This window comes from Cololabis saira, chromosome 14 (assembly GCF_033807715.1).
Source record: "Cololabis saira isolate AMF1-May2022 chromosome 14, fColSai1.1, whole genome shotgun sequence".
In the NCBI taxonomy this organism is placed as follows: Eukaryota; Metazoa; Chordata; class Actinopteri; order Beloniformes; family Belonidae; genus Cololabis; species Cololabis saira.
The window spans coordinates 27,150,042-27,174,227 of NC_084600.1; the positions used below are offsets into that span (position 1 = coordinate 27,150,042).

Here is a 24,186-nt window from a genome sequence, read left to right on the forward strand (position 1 = left end):
TATGTGCCTTCAAGTTGATCAAGTTTATTTTGTTACTCAACCATGTTTTATTTTGAAAGCGTCAGAGATCTTTGTTCGTTTGTTTGCCAGGAAAATAGACCTCTGGAAACTTTTTTTGCCTGGAAACTATTTTTTGCCTGGACAATGGACTTTGTTTATCCTGCGTAAATCCACTCCCTAGGTGTCTCAGTGGCCGTTTGTTTATTATAGTTTGATACTTTGAGTTGAATATTTTGATTTATTTATTTATTTTGTTATAATTCACCTGGAGGACAAATAGCCACTACAGCAACTACATACAAGCCATTAGAAATGTACATTTTTCCAAAAATGAGAGAGATTTAAAAACCTGCTTTTTCATTCCAGGGGCAAAATGTTGGATGATAATAATAATAATAATAATAATAAATTGTATTTATAGAGCGCATTTTCACCTGAAGAACAAGTCTCAAAGCGCTTACAATAAAGATTAGAAAAAAAAGAAAAAATAGAAAATAAAAATAAAAGAGAAATAAAAATAAAAAAAAATAAAATAAAATAAAAAAAGCTAAATTAGCAAAAAAAGCACAAGGACATTCTAAAAGACCAGGACATCAGGGATAGGCTGATGGATGATGTAACTTCCTGTCTTTGAATGGATTTCAAAATAAATTCCAAAAATTGTTGTTTTTTTAATGGTCGCGCCACGTGATATTTCATAAAATGGACATCATCAGTCAAACTTTGTTTGTCTATTATGATGGAAATATAAATACAAATGTGTTGCAATCTTATACAGGACTACAAGATACGTCGGAAATCATGCCAGATATGGCAGAAGATTGATTTAAATACATTTAGAGTGATTTCAAATAAGTTTTCAAAACAAGAGTCATGGTCGGACGGTCGCAACACATGACATTTGATTTTGACGCTTAAAACAACATCAAAATCCCAAATAACGAGTATTTTTTGTAAAGTTAAAGTGAGTCCATATGTGGGACAGGTAGGTCATATATATGGTATCTTTTTATCCATTTAAACCTTTTTTGAATTGAAAAAAGAAAGTATAGGCGTCACATCATTGACCCATATACACTAGATAAAGTGTGCTGTTTTCAGAGATCTGGGTCAAATGAACTGTCCTCTACTATCAGGTGTGTTTAAGGCCCCGAGGTTCTTTTCCACAGCTTGGCTCAAGCTCATCATCATCCATCCCTCATCTGCACTTTTTTTTCCAATTCAGGATCCCTGAGGTCTGCCAGCGTCTCTCAGTCAGGTGGAAGAAAGCCTTGAAAGTCTTCCAGCTAAATCATCTTCCAAGCGAAACAGCAGAGGAACATCTGGCTCGTCAGCGCAGCTCGAAGGCCAGCATCGCGGTGGTCCGGAGGTGCATTAAGTTTGCAGGTAAGAGTTCAGCCAATACCTCGCTTCATCGACGGGTTGGTCTTCTGAGGGGTCAGCCACTGGGTCAACCGCTTCCCTTTCCCACATTTTATTGTAAAATTTCATGCAGAACAGTTTGCACCTGATATCGTTGCTGCTGAGAAAATGGTTTACCGAGTTCTGCTGCCGTTTAACAGCTAGAACCTCCATAAACCACCCGTCTGGTCAAGAAGTTGAAATAATCGTCAGTCGTTTCTTGGTTTGGATGAGTTGCAGTGCACGCTGTTGCCTGGGAACCAAAGGACAACACTCCCGATTATAAACAACTACGACTTGCCTCTATAATTTTTAGATACTTATGTAATTTTGATGAATTGGCCTGATTCAACTGTACTGTTCCTACGACCAGCTGATGTTTCATGAACAAAATAGAGGAGGAAAGCACAGAAATGAAGAAAATCAAATTGCACCAAAAACATTTTTTTATTCTATAAAAGAAGAGGGGGGGAGGGGGGGGTAATCACAACTGTACAGGGAGAAACTGACTTTTAAACACCATGAGTCACAGTATCAAAAAGCTCACGTTTTTCTCACTGATCTTTACACATTTGTTCTGTACAAATACAAAAAGAAAAAATATTATTAATAATTGTATTATTATGATAACTGCATTGCACTGAGTAGATATAGTACTGGCCCATACGTTACTGCATTCAAAAATACCTAAAGTTTTAGATTTGCAGGAGAAGTGATTGGTGGGTGGTGGAGGCACTCGCACACAGATGGACGCAGTCAGTGACATCACCTCAGCCGTGAATGCCGCTGCAGCAGGGAGGAAACTCCCAGAATGCATTTGTCTTCCACATGGACATTCCTGATCTTAAACACGAAGACAGCTTTGATAAGAATACTGAATAAAGCAAGCGTGCATCAACTGAAAGAACAAAAACTAGATATGCATCGGCCTCTCTAATTCCAACTCCAGTGAAAACATTTTGGGTTGTGGTCGGTAAGCTCTTCTGTTACGGCCGACTGTCTTCAGCGTGGCCGTGTTGGGTTGGTAGCTCCAGAGTGATGGAAAACACTGACAGGGTCAGGCCGCCTCCTTCCTCACAAGCGTGTTTTGCTTTAATCATAATTTAATCAGAGTTTTTCTGTTCAGCCACAAGATACAGCATTCAAAGTAAAATGGTGTTAAATCTGTGGCTCTGATTGTGAAGTTTAAAAGAGCCCTTCCCACAACCACATCCTGGTTAGTAACAAATGATGGAATGAGACTAGTCTCTATTAACTCCACGTATCTGACTCTTGGATGACAGTTTAAGTGATAAAGATGAGCAGAACAACAGTAAATCAGGTATAAAGCGGTTTTCCAGTTGCGTCACAACACAAAATACTCATCTCAACTGCTCCTTGAGTGGCGGCAAGAAGTCTGAGCAAACGAAGTTCAAACCTAAAAACATCTGCCCTCTCCGAGCCGGCACATCTGGGCTTCTAGTTTGTAAGCCCAGTTTGGACAAAGCTAGCTGTCCTGCTCCGGTTCTGGGTGGAATACCGACTGCTGTAATGGGTATCAAAACCCTCTTTCTAAGCCCGAACATGTAACATTCATTACACCAGCAGCGCATCGTTTCACGCTGAAATGAAACATGACCTACATTTGACCTCCATGGGACCCTTCTCTAAGCTTCCTGAACATCTCCAGTGGGGTTGTGTGAAGCGCTTATGGGGAACGCCTCAGTCTGGAAGATCGACAACTATATTTGGAAAAGAGCAACTTCTCACCGTTTAAAACAACTCAAACTTGAATCCTTTAGTCAGGATTGTTCTTAAATGTCTCACTTCTGCATCAGACACTTGTTAACTTTGTCCCACATTTCATTCACAGCAGCACGCTGCATCACCGAGCAACGGTCTGATGCAAAAGTGGCGCCACGTTTGCTTGATCACAATTAGCATTAAAATGTTTTAGTTGTTCCAGATGGTGAAAGCCTGCTGACACGTCACGTTAAACCCGATTCTCCCACCTGCCAGCGCTGGGACGAAGTCTCGTCAGCTTCATCTGAAGAAAATGTTACAGTATAATTTTTTTTTGCAACTTTATTTGGGAACTTCTCAACCTTCTTGGTGTAATAAACATGTGGGGAAAGCGTTTCTTCTTCAGACCACACATGAATCTGACCCCAACTCACTACATTTCACTTTTTATACACATGTCTTAGTTCTTTTAAATCAGCTCCAGGGATGAAATGTTAAGCTCCGTCATTAGAAACAAACACACGTTAGTAACTTTAAAAGAAACGTCTCTGGTTATCAGCGTGGAGGGACCGCCAACCCCCAGACCGCCTCACACACACACTGACATGCTCACCGACGTCACTAGAAGAAAACAAGGAGGCTATTTTCCATGCAACACACGTGTGCACAACACAAGGGGGACCTTTTTTTTTTCAAGAAAGTACGAAACAAATGTATTAGATTTGCAAAGAAAAAGATACGCAGGATGAAACACACTTCATCAAACTAACAGGAAGAAGAATTTGTTTCACATTATCTAGTCAGTGTTAAAAATAGAAATTCACCCGTTACATTTACTCTGCACTTTTTGATTATATACATTTATGTACATGGATTTCTTTTAATTATTTCTCCTTAATGTTTTTATCAACATTTTACAAAAGAAAGAAAATTGCAATCAAATGCATATACTCTTCTAGAAAGATGTGCTTAGTAACTTTTTTTTAATTATTTGAAGCAGAGGGGGACGCTAACACAAATGGGAACATTGCCCAGCTCTGCACTGCCAATGGGGTTGGGGTCCAAACCAGAGGCCTTGGAGGGAAAAGGGAACGTTTTCCTTTTTTCAATCATTTGTTTCCGCCACTTCAGAGGAACAAGACGGCTCTCGTAAGAAGAAATGAAACCAAAACAAGACAGATTCAGCGGCTCTGCTGGGATGGATTTCTTTGGCAGTGAAGAACGAACAACCTGCCCATTTTATGGCATGCACTCAGCTCACAGGAGGCCTGCACGTCAGTCTCAGGTATCAGAATGACAAATGTTACACATTTTCCTCTCACTTTCTGGGTTTCGCAATGACGACCACACTAAAGGGATCTTTAGTAGAACGTCATCTCTGTCGCTCTCTCAGGATGACAAAACCACGTTCCTCTGATCACCAACAACGCCACTCGGTTCAGACTGAAGTCAGCACAAGCTCCTGTTCACGTTTCTACAAGTTCTGCCGTCTATTTCAATCTCAGCTTCAGAGGTGGCTTTGTTTCTGAGATCTACAACCCATCCCGACCTCCCGTTTTAAGGTTCCTGTGAAAACGTGTCCAACTACCGGCTAGTGCTCTAGTGCTCTACTGCTGAGTTCAAGAGAGGTCTGCGTTTTGTTGCATAATCAAGTTCAGCCCAGATCAGGGGCTGAAGAACAACCCACTTAAGACATGGACACGTGTTAGAAAGCAGAGCTGAGAGGTGAAGGGGGGGGGTCACTTCTGCCCTGAAACATGGAAAAATGAGAGTTGAAGTTCAGACTGGACATTAGTTGTTTTTTTTTAAATCATGGAGAAAACATAAAAACAAGATACCCCGTTAGTGTCTGTTAGCTTCTACTTTTACTCAGAGAACTGACCCCCCCCCCCTCACAGAAATGCAAGTGAGGAGAGCGCTTGGTTTCCCCATGGTTTAAACCGCAGGTGTGATGGACCCTGACAGCCCGACACAGTGCCCGGTTTCTTCCAGAACCTCTGAAAGACGACCATCAGTCCCATGTTGGCACCTCGGTCCTGCTGATCCCAGGACCTGGTGAGGTTTCCAGGTTATTAAAGGTTATTAAAACCAGTTCAGATTACTTTCACAAGTGTTTGGGTGGGACGGCAAAAAAGTAGTTGATGAGAATATTTGAAAATAATTTCTGAAGCCCGTGTTGACCTATTCTAAACTTAATACCACAATCAGAACCAGTATTATGGACAAGATTCTGATCGTATCCTTAAAAAAAGGGGTTAAGGGGTTAGGGTGAGGTGGTTGGAGTTAGGGGCTTAGAGTTAGGGTAGGGCTGTGCGATTAATCGATTTTAAATCTAAATCGGATTTATTAATCAACACGATGTTAAAAAAAGGAAAATCGGAAAATCGATTTTCCTCTCACACAATTTACCACAATTTAAGCACAAGGCAATGTGATGTCATAGTTTTTTGTTTCTTCTATAACTCTTTTTATAGCGAGAATGGCGTTAAGGACCCACGGATTGATCGTGCCATCGGGATTTGTAAGAAGGTCGTCAGTTCTTTTTCATATAGCTGGAAAAGAAAAAGAGAGCTGACTGCATTACAGAGAGAGCTCGTCTAGTCATCTTTGTAGAGATTGTAAATGTTGTCACTTTACTAAACTCAAGTAGGATTTACAGTATCTTTCAATTGTACTTCATTCCCAATAGGGAAATGTGTTTGCTATTTTTCTTTAAAAATAAAGATAAAATATTTGAAACAATTTATTCCATTGTGTTTTGTAGTTTTACCAAAAAAATCGAAATCGAAATCGAAAATCGGGTTTTCAGAGAAAAAAATCTGGATTTTATTTTTGTCCAAAATCGCCCAGCCCTAAGTTAGGGGTTTGGGGTTGGGGTTGGGGTTAGGGGGCGAAAGTTGGCTAGAGTCGGCTAGATTTATACTACAAGAGCAGATGTTGGCATCATCTACTAGGATAGAAATGAGATCTCCTGCCTTGCCGCAAACAGGCTGAGAGACTGGGACTGAAATGTGAAATGTTTCTTTAAAAGCACCTTTTATATGGGGATTTTCGGATCGGGCACTTGTTGACATGGACTCAGCTAGGTTTTGTCGTCTCTCAGGGGTTCTGGTTTCGCCCTTACAGATTGACTTCGGTTATTAAGGCTCAACGGGCAAGAGGTAACATAACAGCAGGTGCCCGGAACACGCACTCATAAAAATCTTCTACTCTGATTATGTGTTTTGTCTCAAAACGTGCACTCATCCACAAACACACACACGTCACGCAGATAACACACACTCAGAAAAGCTCCCCCCGTTCCCCCCGCGAGAGCTTCCGCTTCACGTCTCACACTAGTTTCTTTTTTCATCGCCTTCACAGCCTCAGAAAACAACAAAACTATTTGAATTAATTTCTTTTTAAGATGCCATTCCATCAGAGTGGCAAGGAAAAATATGAACTAAAAGCATTTTTTTGTTTGTTTGTTTTTTTTGTAAAACATCAACGACAACGCATACAAAGCAAATACTGTTATTGAAGAAGAATCGAAAAATATGTGTATTCAGGGGGGGAAATACAACAATGGGACTGATACACTGAAAACAAATGAGTCTTTATAAAGTTCACAGTCTTGTAGTTCCGTGTACCAGGGGACGGGGAGAGGAGGTTTTATCTGACGTCACTTCAGCCGCGTGTCCATAAATTCACTGCATGCATGCACACATACAGATATGTTAAGTACATACTTAGTCCAAATGTTTGCTATTTTGGACTCCTTCGCAAAGGGTGCCGGGTTCAAGGAACAACAGGAGGCCCCTTGCCTTTTTACCCTTTTCATCATCACTGCTTTCGAAGCTCACTGTTAAGAAATCGATAGGAACTAAACAAGAACAAATGTTAAGCTGTGGTCTTGATTCAAAGGAGCTGAAAAGTATAATTTCAACCATTTTTGACAAGAGAATAGCTGTTTATTTTTATTCATAGATACCCACAGCAGACGCTATAGACCTTGGAAAGAAAAACCCTTGATAGGAGTGTGTTTTATAGGAGGACTTCAGGTCAGAGGTTGCCTTGTTCTGGTACCAACATGTAACCAGTAGACACACAGGGACTTTATTTGTGGTCATACTTAAAATGGTCGACGCTGATCATTTACAGCATCGTAATCTTTGGTAGCTGTTAGGTAGCTTTGCACCCAGCATCACCCCAACATCGTTATTGCCGACACCACAGGCAGGGGTTAGTTAGCATTGTCTTTGTGAAGTGTCTTCAAATGTCTTCTGATTGGTTGAATACCTGTGGAAACGTGCACAGCCTGGGAGCATTCATTTGTAAGACAGAGCCAGCGATCTCACGCAGTTCTCCCAACCCAGGGTCTGCCAGCCTTCAAAATCCCTTTTTTCTTGTGCATTTCTTAAATAGGTTCACATTTTGTTTTAGACTATCTGCTAATTTTGCTAATTTTGACACATATCCTTAGTCGCATAGAATGAGATTAGAAAGCAGTGTCAGGTTTATGAGTTCCTGAAAGGGCTGCTGGGCTCCTGCAAATGTTTTTGTTGTATAAAAGGGCTAGTAAAAGAGGTCTCCTCGGGAGTGACCTTCGTCTCCATTAAGAAGTCACAACTTCTTCTTAACTTTGGAGATGTAAAGAATTTAAACTGTAAAAAAAAAAAAAAAAAGAAAAAAGCAGCTGAAGTGATGTCGAAGTTGAGATTAAAAGTGACATGTCATTCCTATTTGTGTCCCCTCATCTTCCTCCTCTCCCTTGGCTGAATGGATGGATGCATGTGATGGATGATGGATGGATGAACGTCCCTGGTGCTGGATGTCCTTCAGTCCTTTCCTCTTTTTCAGAGAAAGTGACATCACCATCTATGAAACAAGTTCAGATCATAGAGAGAAAGACTGGTCTTGGGTGGACGGTGATGATGATTATTACTGCCACCATGCATGCATACAAACGCACAGACACGTTCCCATTTGTCCTGTGATTTTGAGATGAATAGAAGGAGGAAGGGACCTCCTCTTCTTCATCTGCCGATTGGCCTTAAAATCCTGGAGGGGTGAGCAGGGAAGCGGGACGTGGCAAATGTTTGTGAGGTGAGAGACACTGGTACAAGATGTGTTGTGAGCAAATCAAGGGGTCGGAGATTGATTTGTAGGGGAGCTGTAGGTGCTGGGGGGGAGTTCACATCATCACATGGCGGCGGCGGTGCAGAGAGAGATGGTCAGACCGGGAGAAGGAACGATCACACTCAGTGCAGCGGAAAGGTTTGATTCCTGTGTGCTTGCGGAAATGTCGGGTGAGCTCGTCGGAGCGGGCGAAGCGCCAGGTGCAGCCCTCCCAGGTGCATTGATAGGGTTTCTCTCCTGGAATGACATGTTTAATTGTTCAATGTTCAATGTTCAATGTTGCCTGTATACAAGTCTTTACAGATATGGTCAGTACTCGAGTTGAGGGGGGATGAGGGGGGATGGCATCCCCCCTGAAATAAAAACGGTAAAAATCATCCCCCCTTTCCATCCCTTATGTCATTTCATCAATTAATGTGGTTTTACTGCTATTTCAACATTTAGAGTCATCACCAGAAAAATAACTTATTTGACAATTTTCACCCGTTTCAAATACATTTTCACTTGAAATAAGTAGGAAAATCTGCCACTGGGACAAGATTTATTTTCTCATTAGCAAAAAAATCTTGTTCCACAGGCAGATTTTTCTACTTATTTTAAGTGAAAATCTACTTGAAACAGGTTAAAATTGTTGTTTTTTCCAGTGATGAATCTTGTTTTAAGTGTAATGAGATTTCTTTACTAAAATGAGACATTTTAACTAGAAATAAGACAAATATTCTTGTTAAAATTTTGAGTTTTTGCAGTGATCCATTTTACTTATCCTGTGAAGGACAGAATCATATATAAGTTCAGAAAACAGTTTTTTATTGTTGTGTTTTGATGTATTAGATGTAAGCCCAGTGGATATTTAAAGCTTACAGAAGGCTGCATTTAACTGCTGCTATGTCATTCCTGCAGTATTTCTGCAGGTGTTTTGGTCACTGCTATTATTTGTAATATATTATATTATTTGTAATCAGCACAAATTATCTGTCCCCATATGATAAAATCCACCATCCCCCCTGATTTTTTTTTACAACTCGAGTACTGGATATGGTACAACATAACATCTCATAGGGTGGAGCTTCAAAGCTGCTCTATGTAGCAATACCACTTCTGACCACATGGGGGCAGACAAAAGCGCCACTAACAATCCTTGCGTGTCATTAACCTTCCTGGTAAATGTTGCATCTATGTGGTCATTAGTGGTGTTGCTACATCGGTTGGCGTTTTTAAATTTCACTCATCAATCATGTCGGTAGACGTTTTAAAAACAGCTCATTAGACTATATTTTCATCTGCTGCCTCACTAGTTTAACGTTTCTTTAGATTTGATCTACGTAGATCTATCAAAATCCATTTAACATTTTTAAGGTTAAATATAAATCTACTTTTAGCAAAGAATAGATGATGCTTCACATGTGTTTGTGCGGGGTTGAACTGCCCCTTTAAAGCGGTGCAGAGCTCCCAGGTGGACGGGTTCTTGGTGGCGTTCTGCCCTCACCTGTGTGTATCCTCCTGTGCGCTTTTAGGTGAGAGCTCTTGGTGTAAACCTTTTTGCAGCCTTCATAGTCACACATGTGGATCCGCCGCCTCTTGAGGTCTAGCGAATCGGGATCAACTGGCTCTATGTCCATAACTGACCTGAGACACAGAGAACAAAGGAGTTAGTGATGCTGATCGCTGATGGCAAATATCATGGTGGTTGTCCCAACATTTAACTGAAAACAAGTCTCCTTGGCCTTTTTTTAGATAATACAGGACAGTACTTCAGAATCCAATGTAAGAGTGGTTTTCAGAGCCATCACCTACATGCTCTGCAGTTCCCTGACGTATAAGTCGCCGTCTGTGAGCGGGGGCGACATGGCCCATCACCATTTCAATGATGAAAAATGAATGAGCAGGATCACGCCATTATTATTGCATTAGTACCAGCAGCTACAGCATTACGTGTAATATATAATGTCTACACAATCTTTTGATTTAACTTTCTTTTACTGATTTGAACAATCATTAAAAAAAAAAGTTTGAGTCCAAAGGGCATTTAAAATCTGTAACTTTACTGTGAATCACACTGAAAAGTACGACGGAGTATTAGGGCCAAACTAAGACAAAAAAAAATGGAAATTACGAGAATAAAGTCATAATATAATGAGAATAAAGTCGTAAAATTACGAGAATAAAGTCGTAATTTTGCGAGAATAAAGTCGTAATAGAATAAAGTCGTAATATTATGAGAATAAAGTCGTAATATTACGAGAATAAAGTCGTAAAATTACGAGAATAAAGTCGTAAAATTACGAGAATAAAGTCGTAACATTACGAGAATAAAGTCGTAATGTTGCGAGAATAAAGTTGTAATATTATGAGAATAAAGTCGTAATATTACGAGAATAAAGTCGTAAAATTACGAGAATAAAGTCGTAAAATTACGAGAATAAAGTCGTAATATTATGAGAATATAATTTATGAGAACTCTAACAGGAAGAGCTTCTTCTCCCTGTGTTAAAATGAGGAATATTGAGCATCTTGTGAAGTTATATTTATATATTTATAATATATTACGACTTTATTCTCGTAATATTATGACTTTATTCTCGTAATTTTACGACTTTATTCTCGTAATATTATGACTTTATTCTCGTAATTTTACGACTTTATTCTGGTAATATTATGACTTTATTCTCGTAATATTATGACTTTATTCTCGTAATTTTACGACTTTATTCTCATTACATTATGACTTTATTCTCGTAATTTCCTTTTTTTGTTTTTTTGTTTGGCCCTAATACTCCGTCGTAGAAAAGCATGCACTCATCAAAAACCACTGAAGAAAATGCATTTAGGTACCAAAACATTTTAAAAAAAAAAAGGGAGAAGACCAGTGGATCTCTTCAAACAGCTTGAAAGTCCCTCCATCACGAAACCAGAACAAGGATATAGCCTCAAACAGAGGGAGAGAAAAAAGTGCTGTGTAGTAAGAAGGGCGCACGTCACCTTTAACATGCGGAGAAAAGCTAATTTACTTGTTCACACCACATGTGAAAACGTGAGTGAAAGCAGCTGCAGTAAAAAGGCGTCTGTGAAAAAGCTGAACACAACTGTGGCATGCAACGTTGGGCTCTGAAAGGTGACTGGTGCCCGCATCATCACCGGCTGATAACAGGAATGTAAGGACCATGAACACTAACAGGACTCTGAGCTGTTTTCTGAAGGACTTTCAGATCCGAAAAATAAACTGCTTATTTTGAAACTTTCAAAATGACGTATTCATTAGTGTTCCTCCTATCTGCCCATTCACCTCATAGCCACCGGGGGGCGACAGAGGGTCGGACAACCACCCTCCCTCTCCATGTCAGTCACAGCTTGTCTTCCTTTCATTTGTTTTTAAATTCCCCTCCATCCCCGCAGAATTTGTCAAATCATAGCTCTCCGGTCCTGTTTGAGTCTCTCTCTCTCTGCCTTTTTTTGTTCCTTTCCTCTGAAATGATTTAGTTTTCACTGACGTAACAGTTTATTTGATCACACTCAGGTTGAATAAAGTGCAGTGATATTCCTTTTACGATCACGGTGTAAATACAGCTGATTGGGGGGGCGGGGGGCAAGTCTCCTGAGCTGTTTTACAATGAGGAGCGATGGCCGACTGCATTACGTAACCTTGTTTACACCCCAGTTCTGGGACAGCCCTACTCAGAGACTCGTGCACGCTCGCAAACACACACACACGGATGCGCACGCATGATCCTCGTTCATAAGTGCGTATATAAATGCCCCAAAACATATTATTCCCGTACCAGATTACACTCAACCATCCACACCCTGAATGTCAGTTAAGTAAGACAGCCGCGCCCACTGGGTGTGGCAAGAACCCTGTCCTGATTTATTAATAAACACTGGACTCTCTCTCTCTCTCTCTCTCTCTCTCTCTCTCTCTCTCTCTCTCTCTCTCTCTCTCTCTCTCTCGATCTCTCTATCTCTCTCTCTCTGCCGATGTGTAGCCTTAAACTATCTTTCAGGCGTCCAGGCTTTTCTTCACAGCACCAAACGTCCTCGTTTAAGAAGCATTTACTGAGCATACACTCTGTAAATGTCCACACTTGTCTTCCTGTGTCACAATCTGGGCGTCTCCAGTGTGTTTTGCTGTACCGGGGGGGTTATATAAGGTTATATAAGCATCCAGTCATGGCTGCTGCAGTAATGTAATTAGTCAGGAGCCTGCAGGCGAGGGAGGTGACCCACAGAAAGACCAAATTTCCCACAAACCCTGCTGTGCATTACTCCTTTTCTTGCCCGCCCTGCTGACTTGTATTATGGACTCCACGGTCAGCTGATCTCACGCATGGATTTCGGTATTTGAGGCCTGTCAACAGTCTTACTGATGTCTGATTTACGGTGCAGTGCTGTGACCGGGCACCCTCACACTGTGTCCTGCCTCAACCTCAGCGTTTACTCGGCAGTGGTTTGTTAATGTTCTCGTGAAAGAACAGACGAGAGCTTCTACAAACGTGATTTTTTTAAAGCAGAGCTGACCCCAGCCCAAACCCATCTCTAACACATCCACGTGGACCTTACCAGGGAGGCTGTGATACCCTGTAACTGGAACACACCCCCTTCTTAAAAAAGGGAACCAATCAGAGTGATTTCTGCAGAAATGCTCTGATTGGAGCAGAACTGTTAGGATAAGTGACCGCTGCTGCTCCACTTACACAGCTGTGGTCAAATGTCCCTCTGTCACCAACACTCACCCTGCATCCAGGCTTTGGGTGCTGAGGGAGGCCGATCCGGACTCTGTACCGCTCTCTACGTCGCTGTCGCTCTGATACTCCACTGGAGACGTGGAACCTGGCTTAATCCGGACTGCAGGGAGGAAAGGATGACAGGAGAAGAAGAGCATAAGTCAGCGGTTTAAATAGATGAAGGGAAACATGGATATGATGGATGGTAGGATGGAGAGGGAAAGTGAGGCTGAGTGGAAAGTCTGTAAATAAAACTGCAAGGGATTGTTGGAAAGCAGAACCATCAGGATTTAAGACACTTGGCGGGAGACTTTGTACGTGTTTCTTTCTTCATTTTCTCCATTTCTCCATTGCTTGTGAGGGGTCTGCAGAGATGTTACGGCCAGGTAGCATCTCTGCAGAACCCTCACACCAAGGACACAGTTTGTTTGAACCTCCCCTCCCCTCTGGACGGCGCTACAGAGCACTGTACGCCAAAACCTCCAGACACTGTTGCTCTGATGAACTCTCATCACTCATAGAGTCTCAGAGTAATCAACCACCGTGCAATAATAATAATAATAATAATAACCACAATCATATGGTGTAACAATGCACCTTTCAATAACCATGTCTACCTCATACTGCTGCACCTTTCACTTTGAAATTGTATATATGTTAATAAGAGCCATTTGTCTTTTACTGTTTGTAACTATTTAAATCTGGGTTCAGTGAGCGAAAAAAAAACGCAAACAAATTTGCTGTCTGGCATGTTCATACTTGGCCAATAAAACTTCTTCCCTCTTCCTCCTTTCTTTCCTTTTTTCCTGCCTCCTAGCTCCCTTTCTTACTTATTACCTTACTTCCTCCTTTCATCCTTTTTTCTTTCATCGTTTTCTCAATGTCAGAGTGGGAGGATGATGATGTGAACAGCTGTTAATGAAAATATTCCTAACTCACAGATGTTAATTAGCAATTAAGGGAAAGCAGAAACTCCTGAGGCGACTGCAAAGCCCCGTCGGCTGTCCTCAAGGTTTGGCAGACCCTTATACCTTCTCACGCTCTTATCTATCATTAAGGAAGGACCGTATTTGTTTTCAAGGTTTGATTCTCTTCGTTGATGCAGCAGTAAGATGTCCTCTTGTTTATTTGTTCTTTGTTGTCTGATTTCACGAGTTGATATTAATGTTCAAGTCAGACAGCAGCAAGTCCGGCCATCACAAAGTCAGGCTTACGCTGGTGAATTACCAAATAAATACTGAAAATTATGCAGAAAACAATTTGTGTCTTTCAGCTGATCATTCCAGAGTTAAAGTAAAAGTAAAGCAAAGTCCTCGATTTGATCACATGAAGGTATTGAGGATGAACCTCAAGTGTGAAGAAATCCACCTGAAGTGGAACCCCCTCCGAGCCGGCATGATGCGCACGGCTCATCAACACATTGAAACTAAAAGCACAGCTCACACTCACAGATGTGCCACATCGGGTCATTCTCACAAATCAATGTGCTCTTCATCCAGATTTATGACTTCTGAGGTTTTAGGGGTCGTTTGCACACATGCATGCATGTTGAGCAAGTTCAATTCTTCCCTTTTCTTTACTGGAATTAATGAACAAATATTGTTTTCAGTCCTCAGTCTTGAGCAGCAAAAGCAGAAACACTAGAACGATTTACATTTCAGACTGTGATAAACAATCATTTGATCTAAAAGCGTAATGAATGAAAAGAGAAGTGGCCTCCCCCTCCGCTGGTGTCAGGAATGTGGAAGCCACGCTGTTCAAAGTCCAGCCAGCCAGAAGAGAACGGGCCGGCGGGGGTTTGGAGGGGTGATGCAAGGAATTTGGATGGAGCGTATGTATATGTGGGGAGGGTGGTGCTCTTTGTCTCTGGAGACAATCAAGTCACCCCCGACCCCTCTACCATCGCAGCCTTCCTCTTTCAAAGGCAAAATGAGCCATCTCCTCTCCCCCCACCCCCCCACACGACCCTTCTACCTCCACATGAGACCTATCCAACCCTCCATCTCCTCCTCCCACACAACAGCAACGCCAGCTGCCTCCTGCTTAATCACTTCACAGGTACGCAAAGGACAATATGACTTTTACATTTCCATTTACCGCAACCCGCTCGTTGCATCTCCACCCACTCCTCTCATCACCCTCACATCTTCAACCTTTGTTTCAGACCAATCAGCCGTGGAGCAAACTGCTGGGATATTTCGAACACTCTCTATTCTTAAAAGTGCTTTAGATCAAAACAAGTCACGAGTGCAGCTCTGAAGCGGTTTTGGGATGAATTTGCAGTTTGACACAACGGTCACGTCTGTTGGCGTACACAAACAGCTGATCGTGGTCAGTAACGTACTCAGTCCTGCAGTACTTTGAGTTAGGCCATAAAGTCAATGCTGTCGGGGTAGGAGTTTGTTTTGCGGTAGCATCAACCCGCCCCCTTGCTCGTCAGACGGTGAGAGGTCATAACGGCATCTCCCGGCCAGCATTTGCAGACTCTTGAGGAGGTTTCTGCGAGCGGCTGACTCCATCATTTACATTCCTGAGTCGAGGGCATGGCGGTCTGAATTCGATATCGAGATGAATTGAACTCAGTGTTCAAGGGACTTTGCTGCAGTTTGTCAAAGAGCTGGAGTCCTACTTTGCAGGCAAATGTCTTTCTCTCCTTTCTGTAGCGCATCCTTCAACCCCCTTCGTCGCTGTTCTTTAATGCGACTCCATCACATCAATGGAGCAGAACTGCAGATCATAATAGACTTATTTTAAAGAGGCTCATTATAAAGATTTAACCACTGGACCCTTCAGCTTTGTTCGCTCGTCTCTCAGAAGTTGCAGGTTATATGTAGCTCAGGACCTGTTAACAACCACCAGTATGTTTCATTTCAACACTTGTGACTTGGGGTTAGGGTTAAATACTCCTCAGCAGAAAAAACGTCTGTTCAGAGGCAGGAACATGTTTCTCTGAAACAGATGTAACATTTCTTCCGATGGGTTTCCTCATTTAAGAGGGTCTATCAATCATCTGTAACATACGGAGGAAGACGGAAGAAGGCAGACAGACGGTAAGTTTAATGTACTACCGACCACAAACCAGCTCCCACGGGAGAGACAAGAATCCTCCAAGACCCCAAGTCTGCCCATAAATGACAGTGCGCATCGAAGCACCACCACTGAGGCAAGAGACAGTTAAAGATAGAGAATGACGAGGAAGAAAAGTCTAACAGCTGCTGGAAGGGGTGGGTTATTGATATTCTGCTAAATTTAAACAGGGACTTTCTGGGCGAGGGTTAGGGCTGGTCCCAACACCTGGTTTCAACGTGACCTCTTATTCTATGAGATGATTAAAAAAGCAGGAATGGCAACGGAGGTGACTCCTGCACATGTTACATAAGATCATGGAGATGTGCATCATGAGATTTGCACTAATATTTTGATAGTTTAACTTGTTTGATTTTTGTTTGTTTGTTTTCTTTGAGCATATCTCTTTCTCGTAATAATACTTTATTTTATATTATTATTATAATATTATTTTACCCCTCTGATTTTTCTGCATTATCTCAACCTAAAACCATCAAAGGATGAATAGTAAAAAGTTCTGTTTTGATGCAGTGATAGGATAAAATCAGAGGAAGTTGTTGTTTCACAACTAAAATGAGGATAAATGCTCAAAAAAGGAAGTATCTAAGTTTACATGATGTAATGAAAAACCAAGTAGCAGCAGTTGGGTCATGTGGTACAGAACGGGTCCAGTCCAGCTGTGCATTTCCATTATATTAAGTTAGAACCAGTACCAAGACTCTCTGGCTGTCTGGCCCCCTCCTCTTGTGCCACTTTTCCACTAGTCTCACTTCAGCCCGGCTCGGCGCGGCTCGACGCGGCTCCACCCGTGTGTTTTTGCACAACCAGGGGAGAAGTGGGGGGGTTGGGGTGAAGTTGCTGTGACGTACTCGATTGCGCAACACCTTTGTTTGTGTCGGCACAGATGAGAAATCAGCTGGAGCCGCGAGCGGCTGAGAAAAAAACAGCCCGTCTACATCCCTTTTTTAATTTTCTTGACAGCCACCAGGTTTATGAACATCTGCACCTCAGAGTTGGATCACCAAACAGACGTTTGTGCTGTATAATAAAATCGAGTCGCTCTCGCGCTGACTCCCGCTTCCTGATTCAAACGTTTGACGGCCCCGCCCCCGACCAATCACTGGCGCGGAGGGTGGTGACGTCAGAAATAGTCCCTGCTCAGCCCTGATAGAACCTCGCCAGAATGGTTACAGAAAAATGTATCGGCTTGGAGCGGCTCTAGTGCAAAAGGGCAAAACGGGGCCGTGGCGGGTAGAACCGAGGTAAAGCGAGACTAGTGCAAAAGGGCCATTGGTGTACCAGAACTAGTAGAATGGTACCCTGAAGGTGGCCCTAGAAACAGCGCCGTTCACTGGTTGGTCACTACGTCACTTCCACTTCCACTTCCACGTGGCGTTGTGAAAAACACAAAATACGAAATCAACTGTTTATTAGCGTCGTTCATCCAGCATTGGCACTGTGTTGCAATGCTCCTCGGACCTTCATTGCTGAACACTGGAGAAGGAGATGTGGAAATGTACCTGGGTGGAGCTTGGGGAATAAGTACTCAGACTGGTCGTGGTCATGGAAATGATGGCTGTTGATGGGTTTCTGGGAATGTCTGACTTGTACAGGAGTAAATGTAGGAATGGAGTTTAGAGTTATTGAAGATCATGACAGCCACAATGGCTTTTGAAGTCGGTTGATGGACACCATGTATGGATGGAGAGCTTCTATAGCCAGGACAGGAGACATCCATACATCTGGAGACACTGATGGAGTCTGTGGTGACCTGTCCTTACCAGTTACTCATTCTGTTTTCCCTCTTGGTCGTGTAATTGTTGTGTTTAACTACTTTTCATTTGAAGAATTGAACTGTTAAACCCTTGATTTTAATGACAGAAACCGTATTGCGTAACTGTGATGTCATGCTGTGACGTAGCTGCGGTAGCTATCTCCACTCCACCAGTAGGGGAAACACAAGCCAGGCCAGGGCCTGCCCTTCCAAACTGCCCAGTACCAGCCCAACAGGGCCGGTTCTAGAAAATGATGACTAGGGGTGCATTTCAGATCAGAGGGGGTGCACATGCCTGGCACGTTATTTAACACTAAATTATGCATTTTCCCATAATTTCAAGCGGCATAATAATAGCAAAACAACAATATTTGAAGTGTATTTCAAGTGCACTTTTGCAGCAATATCGCTGCAGAACAAAGAAAATGCTACATTTAGTCCCATCAGACAATCTAGCAACAGAAAATAAAACATAGCAACAAAAATAAATTTAACCATAAATATACAAGACTGTCTCAGAAAATTAGAATATTGTGATAAAGTCCTTTATTTTCTGTAATGCAAAAATGTCATACATTCTGGATTAATTACAAATCAACTGAAATATTGCAAGCCTTTTATTATTTTGATATTGCTGATCATGGTTTACAGCTTAAGAAAACTCAAATATCCTATCTCAAAAAATTTGAATATTCTGGGAATCTTAATCTTAAACTGTAAGCCATAATCAGCAATATTAAAATAATAAAAGACTTGCAATATTTCAATTGATTTGTAGTGAATCCAGAATGTATGACTTTTTAAAAAAAATTGCATTACAGAAAAATAAAGGACTTTATCACGATATTCTAATTTTCTGAGACAGTCCTGTAAACTTGCTTGCGTCGTTGTGCTTGAACCACTTCTGAATATCCATCGTTAATTTGTGTTAACGGAGCAGCAGAGAGCAGCGTCTTGCTGGTGCAGGAAACTGCACGGAGTGACGGACACTGCTGATTTATGGTTCCGCGTGGCACCAACGCAGAGCTTATGGCGAAGGATACGCGGTGACGCAAACGTATGGTGCGCGTCGCCGCGTATCTTACGCCGTAGGCTACGCAGTTGATTTGATTGAGCTGACGACTGAAATGAGGCTTATGGTGGTTCAAATACATAGTTTTCCTCCACAACTCACCAGATCCTTCCGAGCGTCCGTCACTGCCTATGAGCGGCACCGTGATGGCTGCCGTGGCGACGCCGTCAGTAGGCATGGTGGTGTAGACAACAGGCAGCGACTGCACCACCACAGGGATGGTCTGCAGCTGGCCGACCTTGCTGGGCATGCTGACCGAAGGGATTGTGTGGATGACATGGAGAATCTGCTGGCCGCCAGCACCCTGCGTCGCTAAGATGGACCCCGGGGAGAGGACCTGAAGGGCGAGATGGAGATGGCAATTTAACCGACTGCTATGACTCTACCGTGTGCAGCGTGCCGTGGACAGGAGGGGTTTGTGGTTACCATGGAACCTATCGATTGTACTGTGGAGGGGATGGGTGTGGCTGAAAGGCCGGGCTGCATCACCATACTGCTGGGCGAGGGGTTGACTGTGATGCTCATCGTGGAGGCGGAGCGGGGTTTGTTGAGCGACAGGTCCACGGGTTCGGTCTGGTCCTCGGCGGGGCTCGCCTGAGGCGAACAGGGTTCTGTCTTGCATTCTGACTTCACCTTCAGGTCCGTTGGCTGTGTGCAGTCATCACCTACATCTGCCTGCTGAGAAGAATGAGAAGCACCGAAAAGCACATGAAGATTAGAAACAAGACCAAACGATAATTTGGGGATTGTTGGTGTAGTGGGAATTTCTTCCCTAATTTAATAAAAATCTGGCAAATCCTCCCAAATACAATTTTTATTCCAAAGAGAGGAAATCAAACCTCTGTAGCAAACTGTTTCAATTACACCCATGAAATTGTAGTTAAGTGGAGCGAGGCGGACAAAAGAAGAAATGCTGGACCATGCTGGTTTATTGTTTAAATAGTCAGCAGGAGCCAGATAATCCAACACACTGAAGCAGGAAATATAGCACTTAGAGGTTCTTGATCGGCCACATGACAGACACACAATGTTGTCCATGATAGCAGGAAGTTATTTTAGATATCCAGCTGCTCAGGCAGCATACCGATGTGGGCCAAATCAGGTCAAAAATGGGTATACATTGGGCTTGAAATTGACAAACGGCACAGATTTAGTATTCTGGGCGGCAAATGAAAAGCCTTTACGGGTCAAATATGTGGGGCCTACGAGGGATAAATGAGCAAACTGTGAGGGTTACGTATACTTACAGTCACATACAGTAGGCCCCAATTTGGATAATTATCCAGTAAGGTCCCACCTAAAAACAAGCCAGCCACGAGATGTAACACCCGCTGCGTGGCCTGGGTTTACACCCAGGGCCTCCGCCTGGTTGGTCATGCCCAAAACACTTCCCTAAGGATGCATCCAAATCACTCCAGCCGAAGACGCATCCTCCCCAAAAAACAGATAGGCAATCCAAAGGCCACAAAAGCAGCATCCCACCTTTAACACACGTATAAATGCTGGCTGTGTGACTTTGAGAGAATCTGGCTGTTTTCAGTAGGAAATAAGTAAACCACAAAAAACTAAAATAGGGAAAGATAAAAGGGAAACAGGCTATTCCTTCCAGTGTTTGAAAGAATTTTAGGACCAACTTGATGAAAAAAAAAAGCTGTAATTTAATGACAAAAAAGTTGCGATGGGGTGCATGTAGCACCTTGTTAAGTTGTACTTAGGTTCAGGCTTCACGACGAGGAAAGTCCTACTGAAAATAAATGGTTACGTGTGAATATTTTCCTTTTACCTTGAACAGTAATGTTATTCTCACAAAATCACAACTTTGCATTCTCAATGTCTGATCCCCCTCCCCATCCTATTCCTTAATATACCTAAATTGAGTCAAATTGCCTTATATTAGATACAAATAAAAAGAGAAAAAAACAACATTGGGAAGTATTTAGTTAAAAGCAGTGGGGTAAAGTAAAAGGATCAGTAGTATTTTGACCCCTTGTGTGTACATATGACACTTTTCCAGCACAGAACTGAGACGATTCCAACTGAAGGCAGTAACATCGGTTCTGCAGAGACGTATATCTTTCATGGTGTGACCTCTTTTTCTAATCGATGGAGGAGGGAATGTTTTCTTTGAGGAAATGCCTCTTCCTTGATAAATGCTTCCCCACAACCTGCATCAGGCTTTTTCACACTCTGCCCTAGTTCTCTCAGCTTCCTCAGGGAACGGAGCGCCCATTCGCCTCCACGGCCACCCGGGGTTCAGCTGCCACGCAGCGCCAAAGTACAGGGAACAATGGCCGCTGTGTGGTGCACTGGGGGTGGAGATGGAGGGGTGAGAAAGTGAGACAGACAGAGACAGGAGGGCTGCACGGGTATGTAGAGAGACTGGTACTGACGGAGAGAGAGAGAGAGAGAGAGAGAGTAGGAAAAGAGAAGAAGAGTTAGAGCAGGATCAGTGGCGAGCCAACTGGCCTCCGTCCAGTTCAGCTGAGCGCAGTTTGGCTCGGGGTGAGGAGGAGGGTGGAGGCTCTGCTACACCCTTTTATCAGGTCACACAGTTCAGCTGAAAGTTGTTCATGATGGTGGACAAAGACGCAAATGTGGCAGAGAAGCCGTCAGTCGACCGGCGTAGATTAATAACAGATACAGTAGTGCTGTTTTTACATTTGTGTCGTTTAACCTTCAGCTGAGAGAAATGCAGGTAGAACCCATCAGGACCCTGACCCTAACTGTTAAGACCCTGACCCTGACCCGTTAAGACCCTGACCGTTAAGATCCTGACCCGTTAAGATCCTAACCCTTTAAGATCCTGATCCGTTAAGATCCTAACCCGTTAAGACCCTGACCCGTTAAGACCCTGACCCGTTAAGATCCTGACCCGTTAATACCCTAACCCGTTAAGATCCTGACCCGTTAAGATCCTAACCCTTTAAGATCCTGATCCGTTAAGATCCTAACCCGTTAAGACCCTGACCCGTTAAGACCCTGACCCGTTAAGATCCTGACCCGTTAAGATCCTGACCCGTTAAGATCCTGACCCGTTAATACCCTGACCCGTTAAGATCCTGACCCGTTAAGATCCTGACCCGTTAAGATCCTGACCCGTTAAGATCCTGACCCGTTAAGATCCTGACCCGTTAAGATCCTGACCCGTTAAGATCCTGATCCGTTAAGATCCTGACCCGTTAAGATCCTGACCCGTTAAGATCCTGATCCGTTAAGATCCTGACCCGTTAAGATCCTGACCCGTTAAGACCCTGACCCGTTAAGATCCTGACCCGTTAAGATCCTGACCCGTTAAGATCCTGATCCGTTAAGATCCTGACCCGTTAAGATCCTGACCCGTTAAGACCCTGACCCGTTAAGATCCTGACCCGTTAAGATCCTGACCCGTTAAGATCCTGATCCGTTAAGATCCTGACCCGTTAAGATCCTGACCCGTTAATACCCTGACCCGTTAAGATCCTGACCCGTTAAGATCCTGACCCGTTAAGATCCTGACCCGTTAAGATCCTGACCCGTTAAGATCCTGACCCGTTAAGATCCTGACCCGTTAAGATCCTGATCCGTTAAGATCCTGACCCGTTAAGATCCTGACCCGTTAAGATCCTGATCCGTTAAGATCCTGACCCGTTAAGATCCTGACCCGTTAAGACCCTGACCCGTTAAGATCCTGACCCGTTAAGATCCTGACCCGTTAAGATCCTGATCCGTTAAGATCCTGACCCGTTAAGATCCTGACCCGTTAAGACCCTGACCCGTTAAGATCCTAACCCGTTAAGATCCTGACCCGTTAAGATCCTGACCCGTTAATACCCTGATACGTTAAGACCCTGACCCGTTAAGACCCTAACCCGTTAAGATCCTGACCCGTTAAGACCCTGACCCGTTAAGATCCTAACCCGTTAAGATCCTGACCCGTTAAGATCCTGACCCGTTAATACCCTGATACGTTAAGACCCTGACCCGTTAAGACCCTAACCCGTTAAGATCCTGACCCGTTAAGACCCTGATACGTTAAGACCCTGACCCGTTAAGACCCTGACCCGTTAAGATCCTGACCCGTTAAGATCCTGACCCGTTAAGATCCTGATCCGTTAAGATCCTGACCCGTTAAGATCCTGACCCGTTAAGACCCTGACCCGTTAAGATCCTAACCCGTTAAGATCCTGACCCGTTAAGATCCTGACCCGTTAATACCCTGATACGTTAAGACCCTGACCCGTTAAGACCCTAACCCGTTAAGATCCTGACCCGTTAATACCCTGATACGTTAAGACCCTGACCCGTTAAGATCCTGACCCGTTAATACCCTGATACGTTAAGATCCTGACCCGTTAAGACCCTGACCCGTTAAGACCCTGACCCGTTAAGATCCTGACCCGTTAAGATCCTGATCCGTTAAGATCCTGACCCGTTAATACCCTAACCCGTTAAGATCCTGACCCGTTAATACCCTAACCCGTTAAGATCCTGACCCGTTAAGACCCTTGTAGCACCCTATAATGTAATAATTTCCTGAAAATGTAATAACGCCTGAAAATTTAATAACATTTGCACTTAACTCAATCAAAAATGTAATAAAACCCAATAATGTAATAACTTAACCAATAATGTAATAAAATATCCCGATGGATATTGTAATAACATTTTTACCGATAATGTAATACCTTATTACGTTATTGGGAATTTATTACATGGTACTCAAAGTCTGCAATTTAACCCAATAATCATTCTGGTGTTTCAAATTCAGCGTATATAACATTCTTAGATACTTAAAACACAAAATGTAGAACTCAGGACTGAAAATGAATATATATATTACATTATTTGTCAAGTATTACATTATCAGTTTGGGAAGAAAAAAAAAACACCCACCTGAAAATGTAATAAATTCCCAATAATGTAATAAAGTATTACATTATCGGTAAAAATTTTATTACAATATCAGTCAGGATATTTTATTACATTATTGGTGAAGTTATTACATTATTGGATTTTATTACATTTTTGATTGAGTTAAGTGCAAATTTGATTACATTTTCAGGCGTTATTACATTTTCAGGAAATTATTACATTATAGGGTACTACAACCCTGACCCGTTAAGATCCTGACCCGTTAAGATCCTGACCCGTTAAGACCCTGACCGTTAAGATACTAACTAGGGCTGAACGATATACCGTTATCGTATCTATATCGAGATATGAACATTCAAGACATTAATAACGGGAAAGCAACGATATAAACGATATATTTCCGCTCGCCCTGCTTGTACAGCGCGAGCAGTCTCCATAAACATTACTTTTAAGATTGCCCTTGA

General features: G+C 42.7%; 1 protein-coding gene across 2 annotated transcripts in view; it reads right to left on the reverse strand.

Annotated features, from left to right (window-relative positions):
- Positions 1-6,077: 6,077 nt before the first annotated feature.
- Positions 6,078-24,186, reverse strand: part of klf8 (Kruppel like factor 8) — a 94,309-nt gene continuing 76,200 nt past the window's right edge. Inside the window, exons 3-7 of one of the 2 annotated variants that reach the window (XM_061740283.1) lie at positions 19,298-19,546; positions 18,974-19,208; positions 12,969-13,080; positions 9,728-9,867; positions 6,078-8,478 (exon numbers count right to left, since the gene is read on the reverse strand). In XM_061740283.1, the coding sequence (XP_061596267.1) occupies positions 8,297-8,478; positions 9,728-9,867; positions 12,969-13,080; positions 18,974-19,208; positions 19,298-19,546 (918 nt within the window). In that variant the 3' untranslated portion in view covers positions 6,078-8,296. Of the gene's footprint in view, positions 8,479-9,727; positions 9,868-12,968; positions 13,081-18,973; positions 19,209-19,297; positions 19,550-24,186 lie in introns of both variants that reach the window. The other variant, XM_061740282.1, reaches the window with a different exon arrangement.